This window comes from Periophthalmus magnuspinnatus, chromosome 13, assembly GCF_009829125.3.
Source record: "Periophthalmus magnuspinnatus isolate fPerMag1 chromosome 13, fPerMag1.2.pri, whole genome shotgun sequence".
Classification (NCBI taxonomy): Eukaryota; Metazoa; Chordata; class Actinopteri; order Gobiiformes; family Gobiidae; genus Periophthalmus; species Periophthalmus magnuspinnatus.
The window spans coordinates 2891363-2903740 of NC_047138.1; the positions used below are offsets into that span (position 1 = coordinate 2891363).

At 39.4% G+C, this 12378-nt stretch overlaps 1 protein-coding gene across 4 annotated transcripts in view; it reads right to left on the reverse strand.

The window, feature by feature from the left end:
- The window catches only part of sorl1 (sortilin-related receptor, L(DLR class) A repeats containing), a 65003-nt gene that overhangs the window by 21569 nt on the left and 31056 nt on the right, over positions 1 to 12378 (reverse strand). For all 4 annotated transcript variants that reach the window (XM_033976670.2, XM_033976668.2, XM_033976669.2 and 1 more), the window contains exons 7-17: positions 11451 to 11552; positions 9647 to 9816; positions 8125 to 8317; positions 7722 to 7839; positions 5471 to 5544; positions 5180 to 5268; positions 3789 to 3967; positions 3132 to 3318; positions 2058 to 2186; positions 1676 to 1761; positions 490 to 662 (exon numbers count right to left, since the gene is read on the reverse strand). In XM_033976670.2, the coding sequence (XP_033832561.1) occupies positions 490 to 662; positions 1676 to 1761; positions 2058 to 2186; positions 3132 to 3318; positions 3789 to 3967; positions 5180 to 5268; positions 5471 to 5544; positions 7722 to 7839; positions 8125 to 8317; positions 9647 to 9816; positions 11451 to 11552 (1500 nt within the window). The remainder of the gene's footprint in view (positions 1 to 489; positions 663 to 1675; positions 1762 to 2057; positions 2187 to 3131; positions 3319 to 3788; positions 3968 to 5179; positions 5269 to 5470; positions 5545 to 7721; positions 7840 to 8124; positions 8318 to 9646; positions 9817 to 11450; positions 11553 to 12378) is intronic.

Here is a 12378-nt window from a genome sequence, read left to right on the forward strand (position 1 = left end):
AGTGCAAAGAAAATGTACACATGATAAATACTGACCCCAAAAAATATTGTTCTAGCCTTCATATACTGAGTGATAAATCAATTAATGACCTAATTAATAAGCAAAAGGAAGCAGCACTTTACTTCACAGCGCAGTCGTACCACAATAGCGCAGTAATCGCCTGGTAATTCTACTTTATTTGTTTTAAAATGATTCCATCCCTACCCCAGTATAAAAAAACAAACTTAGGAAACATTGTTCAAGTAATTCCCTTGTGGATCTTTAAGGATTGTCTAAGGCTGTGTCCACACTTGTCCTGTTCGTTTGTCCTGACATAGACTTGGTTTGGTTTCGTTATAGTCCTGGTTTAGTCTTGGTCTTGTCCAGGTTAAATCCTGAGTCTATTCCTAGTTTAGCGTGAATTCTGCTGTGGTGTGTCTATAAGTTTGAATCATGTCGTATCATAAAGCGTGAAACAACCGTCCCAGAGTCCCACAGCCCGTCCCTCACCTGTATAGTGTCCAGTGAGATGTCAGCCCAGTAGAGGCAGTTCCGGTCGTAGTCAAAGTCCAGTGCCACAGCTTCCCTCAGACCGGACAGGGGCAGGGGCTGGTCGCTGCCTGTGGCCAGGTCGTAGCGGTGAATGGAGTTTCTCACAGCGTACAGGATGAACTCATTACTCTCTGTAACATAAACGCTCTTTACAACCAGTTCAAAAGTATCCTGCCAAGTTCTAATATATGTACAGTAGCATATTGTTTTCTTATTTTAACATTAATTATCTAGCTTGTATTGTTTTACGTTATTCCTTGTTTGACTTTAATCGTGTAGAACAAACAAAGAACTTCATAATGTGTGTGAGACATAATGATTTAAAATGTTTATTAATACAGTTGTCCCTCGTTTATCGCGGTTCATCTTTCGTGGTCTCGCTGTTTCGTGGATTTTTTGGGTGCAATTTTACAGTTTTTTTTACATCGTATGAATGTGCATTGTGTTCTTTGTCCTGATTGGCTGTTGGACTGTAGACCATTGTGTCGTGCGTCCTGATTGGCTGTTGGACTGTAGACCATTGTCCATCAGTCTCCTCCGTGCCGTGTCTCCTGTCCAGTACAGAATGTGTTCAGACGAATTTACATAAACGTTGGATCGCAGTGTGACTCTGAAGTGCTGAAACTTTTGCCGACAGCGATGACATTCATGAGAGCGAGGAGCAGGATGATGCTGAACCCAGGCCATCGACGAGCACTTTTCACGCAGTACCAAGTTCATTTAATGCCACGAAGGACTGGTTTGACGAATTTCAGAAACGCTTTGGAGTCAAAAGTGTTTCTGCGCACGGAGAGGCGCCTCTGTGGATACCGCTGAAGCAGAAGCATACGATCATCGAGGAAGGAGGGATATACGCCTTAAGCATGAAGTTTTTAATATGGATGAACTTTGAGAGTGTTTAAACAAGAGAGAAACGTGAGAAAATGTTAACGCCTGTGTGAGAAAAGTGTATAAAGTGTGTGGTGAGGGGTTTTACAGCTGCAAAACATATAGAATAACGTAAAAAAATAAAGCTGATACTTCGGATTTCGTCTATTGCGGGTTATTTTTACAACGTAACCTCCGCGATAAACGAGGGACCACTGTATTCTGCTTGGTCCGTATTAATTTTACAATCTGTTATGCAAATTAGCAGAAAGTTTACCTCCTACAGGACACGGCAGCATTTCCCCATCAAGTCTGGCCTCGACATCTCCTCCACTGCAGCTATCACCGGGCACTTTTCTATACCTGCAACGCAACAAAGTCAAAACAAACTGAATAATTTAATCACTAATTTGTATTTATACATGCATCATTTATGGCTGCATCTTACAAGTGCATATTTAGCATCTCATCTCTCCGCTAGAACAATGCCAACGTTATTTCATAGTCTTGAAAAGATTTTTAGTAACGCCACAACACGTCCTGTCTCATAAAAATGTAAATTGGAGTCTGCCGTTGTAGCAGATACAAGCTTTATGCAAATGGGGCACATAAAAGGCGTCCCAAGCTGCCCATTTCCGGAGCCCATAATAGCAGCTTACCCTTTGCTGCGGCGGTAAGTGGTGCCGACAGGACACGGGACGGGGGGAGCGTAGAGGTCGCCCGAAAACTCCGGGTCAGGCACACACACCTGGAGAGACAGGTCCTCACTCAGTTTGAAGCCGTAGTCGCTGCAAAAAGGAAGGAAGAAGAGAGAAACTGTGAGCGTGCCCTCTGGCTAACCGAGCATTCATTTTAATACAGTCTGCTCATTATTTTCTATGATGGGTGATCTGGGAAGAATAATAAAATTCAGACTAGCATAGTAAGCAGGATTTATATTGACAGTGTGCTATCCATACAAATTATAGGCTCAATCTAAACCATTTATGAACCAAAAGAACTGTTTTCTGATTTATAGCCATGCAGTTATTGAAATGTATTGTTAAGTCTTGGCTAGAATAAATATTTAGTCTAGTAGTGAGAAAGAACACAGTTTATCATTAAGTACAAAGCATAAACGGACAAAAATCAAAGCCAGGACAGTTTAAGTAAAATACAAAGGTCAGCAGTTTAGTTTTTAGGACAGATTATTTAAATTTGTCAAGTTAAACCAAATGTAAATAAAGCGTGACCCAACACCGACTCAAAAAAAGAGTTTAAGATGTAATATGCAAACTCTAACTTTGAAAATTAAGCAAGAAAAGAGCATACAACCTTGGTCTAGTAATTACTTTCACAGTTGTTTTGTGGCTGTTTGGAAAAGGCCATAAAGTTTAAGTGTTTCATATTCGCCAAAGCTTCAAAGTAGGGTTGTCAATACGATATTAAAACTATTGAAACTACATTTTTATACTGAAAAAACATGCATATGACAGCATTTTACCTTATTTTAACAGTTTTAGAATGGTTTTGCATATATTTTTGTCTATATCAGAACATAAGAAGCTACTATTGTGGTGAAAATGTGTGTGTTTTATTATCATTATCACAATAATATCAACATTTTTATTGCGTACTGAACTTGACGACATTAAAAACTGGTTTGAGCGACATCAGATCACCCTGCACACTGTAGATATTTAAATACAATAAAACAAATCTGCTGTCTGTTCAAATCTCACAGCAAATCTCACCATTCGTAGTCTTGTCTGGTGCACGAGCAGTTGGAGATCGTGACGGGCCGGTCGAAGTCTTCTCCGTTGAAACATGTGGCGTGTGGAGCCCTCCTCTTGAACGTGATCTCTCTGCCCAACAAACACTCGTTTCCATGTTCATCTGACGGAGACCAGCGCTTGTAGTCTGCCTCTGAACACGGGACGCCTGCAAATAAACAAAAGAAACAAGAGAACAAGGTAATAACAGAAGGGAAGGTTAGACATTTATGATGATGACGGCACCGGGAGGTTCACAAGGATGTTATTGAATATGTTTACGCTTAAATCAATACTTTTTTAATCTTTTGTTTCTGTTCTATTGTGTTTTGCATGACTGTGGTTTGGTTTTATATATTAAAAAAATATAAAACAGACAATAGAGTATGGACTAGAGCAACATAATTTGCCAGAAATGTCAATTAAAACCTTTTCATTTGAAGAATACAAAGAAACACTTGCTTAATAAGGTTTCAAAATGTACTTTTTGTGTTATGAAACAGGTGTAAAAAGGGGAAATGTGAAATGTACAGCATGCAGCAGCACTGAAGTGTAAAGTTGTAAAAATAACAGCACACACAGTTGCTATAAGCCGAGGTCATTTTAACCGTACGTTCCCATGATGACTCGGTGACTTACCCAGCACGTTGGAGGCGTTGACCTGCAGGATGAGCCAGCTGTGCCTCTGGTCGGCGTAGGAGCCAAAGATGGTGAAGATGGTACTTTTCTCCCCAGGTTCAGTCAGCAGCTGGTAAACGTACACCTCTCTGTCTGAGAACTTAAAATCAGTCCAAGTCTCCCCTTCGTTTGTGCTAAACCTGAAACACAATCAGAACTTATTAAATCCGTAATATTGTAGAACATTTTAAGCAACTGTAATGTTCAATTGAGCTGGGAATGATGTTTTTACAGCTCCAGGACTTATGTTTTTCCCGTTTTATCGTATCGGTCTTATGTTTTGTGTGTGTGTTTGAATCTCTCATCTTTCCCCATGTAATCCTGGAAGTGTGACCTCTCACTACTGGTCTGTGTGATCATTCTGCCATTTTGTCGGTGTCTTTTTTCTGTCATGTCACTAATGTCCAAGTGACTCTGCATTTGAGTCGCTCGTTTCTCGTTATATAAATGCGTCTCTCGTTTTCTGTCACTGCTGTGATTGTGTTTCCGAGACACTCGACCGTGACCTCTGTGTTTGTTTGTCATGTATTTGTAAAATTAGTTAAACTTCACCTTTGTTTCTAGAGTTTAAATTGTGCAAGTTGCTTTCTGTTTAAATATTTTAGATCCATTTTGTTTAGTTTATCCTTCACATTCCTGTTCATTAAATTCTTTATTTTACCATTTTTCCAGCTTGTTTTTTTTTTTTTTTTGTTACCTCCCTGACCCTAGACAATTATTTGATTATTTTATTTTATTTTTTTATTATTTTTTATTATTTATTTTTTTATTTCCTTGATATTGTCTTTTAAAATATAGATCTACCACACATTAATTGTTAGTAACACAACCAACTCCGACTCAGTGTAAAAGCGATCTGGGATAATTACAGCATGAATTAAGTTTGTCAAAAACACATTTTGAAGTGTGATATATTGTTACAGAAAATACCACAGTAAATCATAATAGTGAAAGTACTTTATACCACTGGCACAACAGCCCTAAGACAAGATAATCCCAGTAAATCCTTTTCTAAGTGAACCATATGATTACAAAAACATAAGCTGTAACAACTAAATAGCAGATTTAAACATATAAGTACCGGTACTTAGTTAGTATCTAGTATAACTGGCCATAATTATACGTAGTTATTTATTTACTCACTCGAGCTCAGTTCTTGTCAACAAAAAACTATCAAAAAATCCCTCTTAATGCATAGAAACATCACACATAATGAATAAAAAGCCTCAGACCTCATGTTTCATTACACAAATCACTTGTGGAGTGGATGTGTCAATAGTAAATATCATGTCCATTTGATTGTCCTGAGATTTGTGGAGTTAATCAGAGAAATGCCATTATTGAAGACTTACTTTAGATTTGTGGTGGAGCCTCCTTGTGGAATGGCCATGAGAATCCCTCCATGGTCTCCCCAGGTGTAGAAGTGAGGCCCAGCAAGAGCCTGTAAACGTCAATGAGATCCAGGTTTATTTCACATTATTAAGTGTTGTATTCAATAACAAAAGACAAAAAACAGGTCCAGACTACGACTCCACAATCTCCGCTCCTCTTGGACATAGTTAGAAGTTTGGATTCAAAACTTTTCCGGCACTCGCAGAAAGATCTAACATGTTTTGAAGTAGTTCTTGTCATCTTGTTCTTACCTCTTTCCAGCGGGCTCCGGCGCTGCTGGACACATAAACATTGGGCTTGTTAGCCAGGTTTTTGCCGACAGATCCTGTAAGGCACAAGATGCAGTAGAATTTATTCGCACATTCACACAGAAGTATTCCCTGATCAAAAAGTTCCATATTCCTCAAAGGGTTTTGGATGAGTTGCTGTGATGGGGAGTTGACAATTAGACTCAAGAGTTGCACAGATTCAGTACTTTGAGTCTTAGAAGAAGGGCGAGTCTGGACAATTGGCAGTTTTTATTATGTCCAACACATTCTGTATTATTTCCACTCATTACTGTAACTACAACAGCAAGATTTTAAAGTTTTGTGGACTGATAAACTGAGGAAACGATTCAAACACTGGCTTCCATTCTCTATAAACCTTATATATCCAACAAATATCCAACAAAACTAATAGTTATTCACGACGGCTTGGAGGTATGTGTTAATCATCACATACGATTTCACGCAGATCACGTTCACAAACACCGATTAGATTAGCTGCGTCTTTGCCAACACTGTAACAATGCCTCTAAACGAATTAAACACCACCGCAGTGTGAAACCGCCTCTCATTAAATGTCATTACACTCTGAGAAAAAAAAAGCCAGGGACAATAAGCAACACGCTCAAAAGGGTGCTCAGCTCTTGGGTCGATATGAAACTGGCGAGTACGAACAGGCTGCAGCGGGGCACGGGACTTCTAACACTTTCACTGTTAAGACATACCAACGATATATTTGTACTCGAGCCACTCAGAAAAACAGTGTGTTCTGCCAAAACCTTTTCAAAGCTCAGGCCTTTTGAGGGAAAATGGCAGTTTATTCCAGGAATCACTGGCACAGATTACGCCCATTGTCTTTACTGTATTTACTATCCAACAATAATTCATCATTACAATTTAAGGGACAAGCCAATATCACTGTTAACTTTATTTATTTCATCTGATATATGATATTTATACTGTCATTTTTTTAGCTAATGCACATTGTCACTTTAGTTATTTTAGTGTGTAGTGATTTGCAAATGTGTTGGCTTAGTTTTTTCATTCTGTCTTCACTGGAAAAGATGATTATAGACTATAATTTAAAATATTGCATTGATATAATAATCAAAATAATGCAAATCACTTTAGAAATCCAATGCATTACTCAGAAAACTTAGCCCCTGTGCAAAAATAGACAGTAATAACACACAAAACACTTCTGTTGTTTAGCGCAATCATCACATTACATGACTATTAACAATAACAACTGCAAATTGTTAATAATTAAATCAGTCTGCCACCTGTATATCATTTCAACATGCTAATTCTAATTGTGTTATCATAAACTTGTGGGTCTAAACCTTTATTCTGGAGCATGCTGGATGTGCGGAGGGGACCCATGTGCCGCAGCTGTAATTAGTTCATCTGTGTGAGAGCGATAAGGGCACCGCGCTGCTTGATGCCAGCTCACACTCGCAATCTCTCCGCGCGGCTTTATCCAATAAGAGTTTAATTAAAGGGACCAGCTGAGAGGGGGGAGAGGGGGCGCACTCCACATGCACCGCGGAGCATCCTCACTGCTGCTGGCTGTCGAGTCTCATTACACGGAGAGCGATACTTTAAATTTGTTACTCGCTATTTCTAAATTTCAGCAAAAAAAGGTACAGTCTGTGCATGGAGCCGACTACGCCAGCATTTTCAACATAGAGTTTTATTGCACTCCTACTGATTTTGTATATAACGTAAATTATAATTGGCGAATTTGGCAAATTTTGTGTGTAATCCAAAGTCATTCATCCATTAAATAACAGGGAATAAACATACAGTTCTACCATCTACTTTAGATATATAAAGTGATTCAAAAAGGATCAAACAACTTCATATTTAGAGGTAAGTAGGTATTTATTAGGTTGTTTATTCTCTGAAATTGCACAGTATTTTACGTTTTGAAAGTGTGTAACTGTGCAACTTTTTGAGGGGAGAGTCTGCCACCTGCTTCTTGCCATAGAGATGTTTTTGGGTTTTTTTTTGCGTGGTTGTTCTGTTGTATGACACTAATCTTACCTATATCTATAAAAAAAAACAAGTTACTATGGAGTTACAGGTTAGATCTGTGGAGAGGAATTGAATAAATGCGAGATAAGATCATTTTAAAACCATACTGCGGTGGTGTACCTTCCAAAAGACGTTAACTGGTGCACTTTTAAATGAAATGAAGTGTACTTGATGAGTGTTAATGTCGCGGTCATCCCACCTGTGGCCATGATGAGGCCCGGGGCAGAGTCTTTGGACAGGATGGGCATCCTCCTGAGCTGGATGTTGAGCAGCTGACTCCAGCGCTGGGCCAAGTGCAGCGAGCAGCCTTTATTCAGCTGAAAACAGGAAACAGTCAACGTTTGGTTTAGATTAAGATGAAGATAATAGAAAGAAAACTGTTCAAGTTCAGCTGTCATGCATGAGTGTGAACCCATATTTCCTGTTCTGATGTTACAAGTACAAACCACAATCTTCACACTCTTTACAGACACGTGCATTTTCAAGACCTCCTACAATCAATAGTAAGAGTGTGTGACCCTAGAGCTTCATTAAACAGAGACGCACCGAGTCAAAACTACACGTTATCCCCAAAACATTATATATTAAATGAGTGAACGTACCTGACAGTCCACGGTGCCTCCTAAACTGTCGGCAGCAGGTGGTTGGAGCAGCTCCCAAGTCCCTCCTTTGTCAAAGGTGATGACTGACCTCATATTGTCCTCACTGACAGACCCGTTTATGAGTGTAGCGATGAAGACTCCACGCAGACCCTCCACACGGTGCAAATCGGCAAACGGCTCATTTGCAAAGTACCTAAAAAATAAGGGTGAGTGACTTTAATACAGTTAAAATATTCACTCTCTGCGTACGATAATGATGCAGAAGGCACCATCTGGCTTTTCTGTGGAAGAGGAACTGAAAATAATGCTCAAAATACTGCATTGCCAACTGATTTAAAAGTAAACGTGAGGAGTTATCATTAAAACACAATCACGATAGAAGAATCATTAATACTTTTCATATTGGCAGTGGTTATTTAACAATTTACATAAGCAAAAATGTCCAAATTCCACCAAATCTTAAAAGGATCTATATAAGAACTATTTCAGGTCTAATTTAGGGTAAACCACGTCTAAAATACAACTACAACACGGCACAGTAATTCTAAATGCGGATAAAAGTGAAACTAAATCAGAAGAAGAAACACAAGAGAAATGATGAACGTGAAAGTACAAATACTACAGTTTGAGAAACCAGAGCACTACAGTATTTTAACTCTACTCCTCTGCAGCTACCAGCACCACCGCTGACTTTTTCTGTGACTTAATTTCTCGTACCCATGACAACAGTTCCCCTCCAGTGAACAGTCATTGAGGACAGCTACAAAACAATAAAGCGTTTCCTGGCTGAACCATTAAGAGGACTCTTGTTTACTGCATGAGATATTATCATTGGCAGAGCAGCACCTGAGCCGCCACAGTGCCCCATCTGCCATCTGCACACAGGATGTTTGTGATGTGATTACCCAGAAGCCCAAACGGAAACACAACAAATTTAAGACAGAAGTCAGTCTCAAACCACGACCACATCAGAGAAGAAGGTGAGGTGTCATTGCTACAAAAAAGAGAAGTTAAATTCGGTCAGTTCACGGTTTTGCGCAAAAAAGTCAGTGAAATGTGATGAAAAGACACAATACAGGATGCGATTCACGAAGGTGTTGTTTCAGTTTCAGTCTGAGTCATTTATTTGAGCGTATTCTGCACATATCTTATAGGTGTGGGCGATACGGCAAAACATTTATATCACAGTTTCGTTGGAGCTAGGTCAGATCAGAAATTTTAAATCGCGAATCATGCACACTTTGTATTTTTGTTACTGTGCTTCTTTTTAAGTTCACACTTCTCTGCAATTGGTTAAATCCCGTTGTCACAGAGCATAACCGTGGCTAACCAACAGAACGAGCAAAAGAGAAAAAGTGGACAGCAATATTAAACAGAGAAAGAGTGAATTATGACAATCTGACCAAAACAGGATATTGTCACAGGGATGAGGTCGCCATTTTCACTTGCACTGACTATGACTAGTACAGACTCTATGAAAAAGAAATAAAACACAAAAATCCGATGTGATATTTGCTCTTACTTGATGAGTGTGTTGCTGCCCGACCCCTCAGGGCTGTAGTACAGAACATTTTCCAGTGACAGTGAGAAGGAGAGGCCCTGAGTATCGGAAATGTACAGGTGCGTGACGTTGTTGACGTGATTCACACACACAAAAACCTGGTCCTCGGATGCGTCAGCGATGTAGTACTCCTGTCGGACAGAGAAGAGGTTAAGGAAGGGGACACTCATTTGAAACATTCATCTTTATGTGGTCATTTTAACGACTGCGACTAGTTAGGTTGATGTAAAAGAGAGACAGGACGGCTCAAAGTGCACTCTGGAGCGGTCCGATGTGACAGTAAAAGTGTTTGAAATTGGGTCAAAAGTGCTTGGATCGTGTATATTTGTATGAATGTGCACTTAATATTTGACACGTTCGTCTGACGGGGCCATTAGGATCAACTTAACATCAGCGACAGTCTCCTCCTGCCTCTGTCTGCGCAGGTGAGACCGGGTCTGTACGTCGCTCAAAAAGCTTTTTGTCCTCTGCCACCAGCGCGTACAGTCCTCACGATGTATTTAACCATCAGTGGGAAAAAAAGACCAACCGCGTTTAGGGGGAGTGAGCGTCTGAAGAGCGTTGTCATAGAGATAAGTCTGGCGATTAGCTGATTGACTCTCATGGTGTGGACAAGGCCGACCCAAAAGTGAAGCAAACGGAACTAAATCTGCGCACTGGGGTCAGTCAACATGTGTGAAAACCACCTTACACACATTTTTTTTTTAATTTAACCTTTATTTAACCAGGAAAGTCCCATTGAGATTACTAATCTCTTTTTCAAATCGAGTCCTGGCCAAACAGCAGCACAGTTACATCACACACACATTTCAACACATCACAAAATGGATTCTTAAAAGCAAATCACACATCATAGACTTTATTTCCAAACCTTTCAACATAGATTAAACTGAACTATTGAAGTCAGTTCTTGTAATTTCAAGACTTTTTGTAAATTATTCCACGTTGAAGTTGCAGAATATTGAAATGCCACTTTACCAGTCTCTGTGCGGACACTCGGGACAGAAAGAAGCTGCAGTTTTGTGATGGCAGAGCATAATGTCCATCTGTTTTATGTTGAATATACATAGATATGGAGGGAGCAGACCCATAATCCCTTGTGTGTCCGAGGCTTACAGTTTGTGATAAATCGCAGAGAGGCATGATGGTAAACATTAACATAAACATTCATATAAATAACATCTCCATAATCTAGAATGGGTAAAAACGTTGCTGCAACAAATCTCGTCTTTGCATTAAAAGAGAAACATAACTTGTTCCTAAAAATAAAAGCTCATTTTCAGTCTTAGCTTTTTAATCAGTTGTTTGTGTACTTTAAAAGAAAGACTATATTTTATAATAAACTAGATCATAAGATGCCACACAGAATTCATACTTAAAGGTTTGTAGGATTTTTTATTTCATTTTTTTTTGGGGGGGGGGTTCAAATATATTTATACATCCATGTTCCTCGATAGTTTATAAACATGTTCTAATCAAATACTGATTTTTACTGACAGCCATAGTCATTGTTTACTACTATTTTACCACAATCTACTACTGATTTTATTACTTAATCACAAAAACATTGTACATATGGTAATTTTTGTTTATGTTGAGTCTGAGTTGCCAGTTCCTGTGACTAAAGCCAGTTGGAAGTAAATCTAAAAGCACTCAAGCTGCCAAGAATACCAGAAAACCAGGGCACGGTTACAAAAGGTGTCTAAAACGTCCTTTCTTCCTGTCCAGTATTACAGATATGTGGAATCATGCCTGGGACACTTACTGTGATTGGATGGCGGGTCATAAACCGTGCTGCTTTCATGGGCTGCCTGTTGTAAGAGACCCAGAGCTGGACAGAGGAGGGCTCGTGACTGCCAAACAGCTTCTACAAAAGAAAAAAAAAGAGCATTTGAAGTGCAAGAAAGTAGAAAGTTATTTGGGAAGGCTGTGCTGGAGAAGGTTAAAGTGCACGTATATAACAGGAGGCTGAAGTAAAGCTCTTAAGCCAACTTTCACAACATAAAAAAGATTATAAATGTAGGTTTATCATATTATAATAGTCAATCTCACAATGTTACACAAGAGGTAAGGAGGTAATTTGTTAAAAAATGCACCCTCTCCAGCAAAAAAACTCAAACAAACTAGCGAAAATATTTACATTTTTAAGATATCTGCACGATTCGTAATGACCCACTTGCATTTAAACTCTCGTCTTTAAATTATGCAAAGACGCCTAGACTAAACTTCACGCAGCTACATCCAGAAAAACTATAAACAAGAAACTCTTCTCTCTTTCCTCGAGCTCATTTTCCTCGCGGAGCTGCAGGATCCTGTTTCCTCCGTTCTAAAACGCCTTCTATCTGTTCTTATTAAGCCTCCTCTCTGTCCTCTTAATCACATCGTCTCTACAGTTTACGTACACTCCAACCTTCCCGTCCTCTTCTCGTCTCTGCACTGTAAATTTACTCAGCGTTTTCGTTATTATTAGAGTTCGGGTCGCTCCGTTCTGAGGCTCAGAGTGGAAATTAAAAGCGAAGATGAAGACGTAGGACGGAAAAGCGCAGAGGGGACGGATCGGCAATAGCGGGGATAATATAAAAGCTGTACATTTAGACTGATGACAAGTTGTATTAAAAGGTGCACAGAGTTTTCAGGTGGAGGCGGGTCTGCCAAATATATGGAGATGTTACTGCTTTGCCTGGAATGTTACA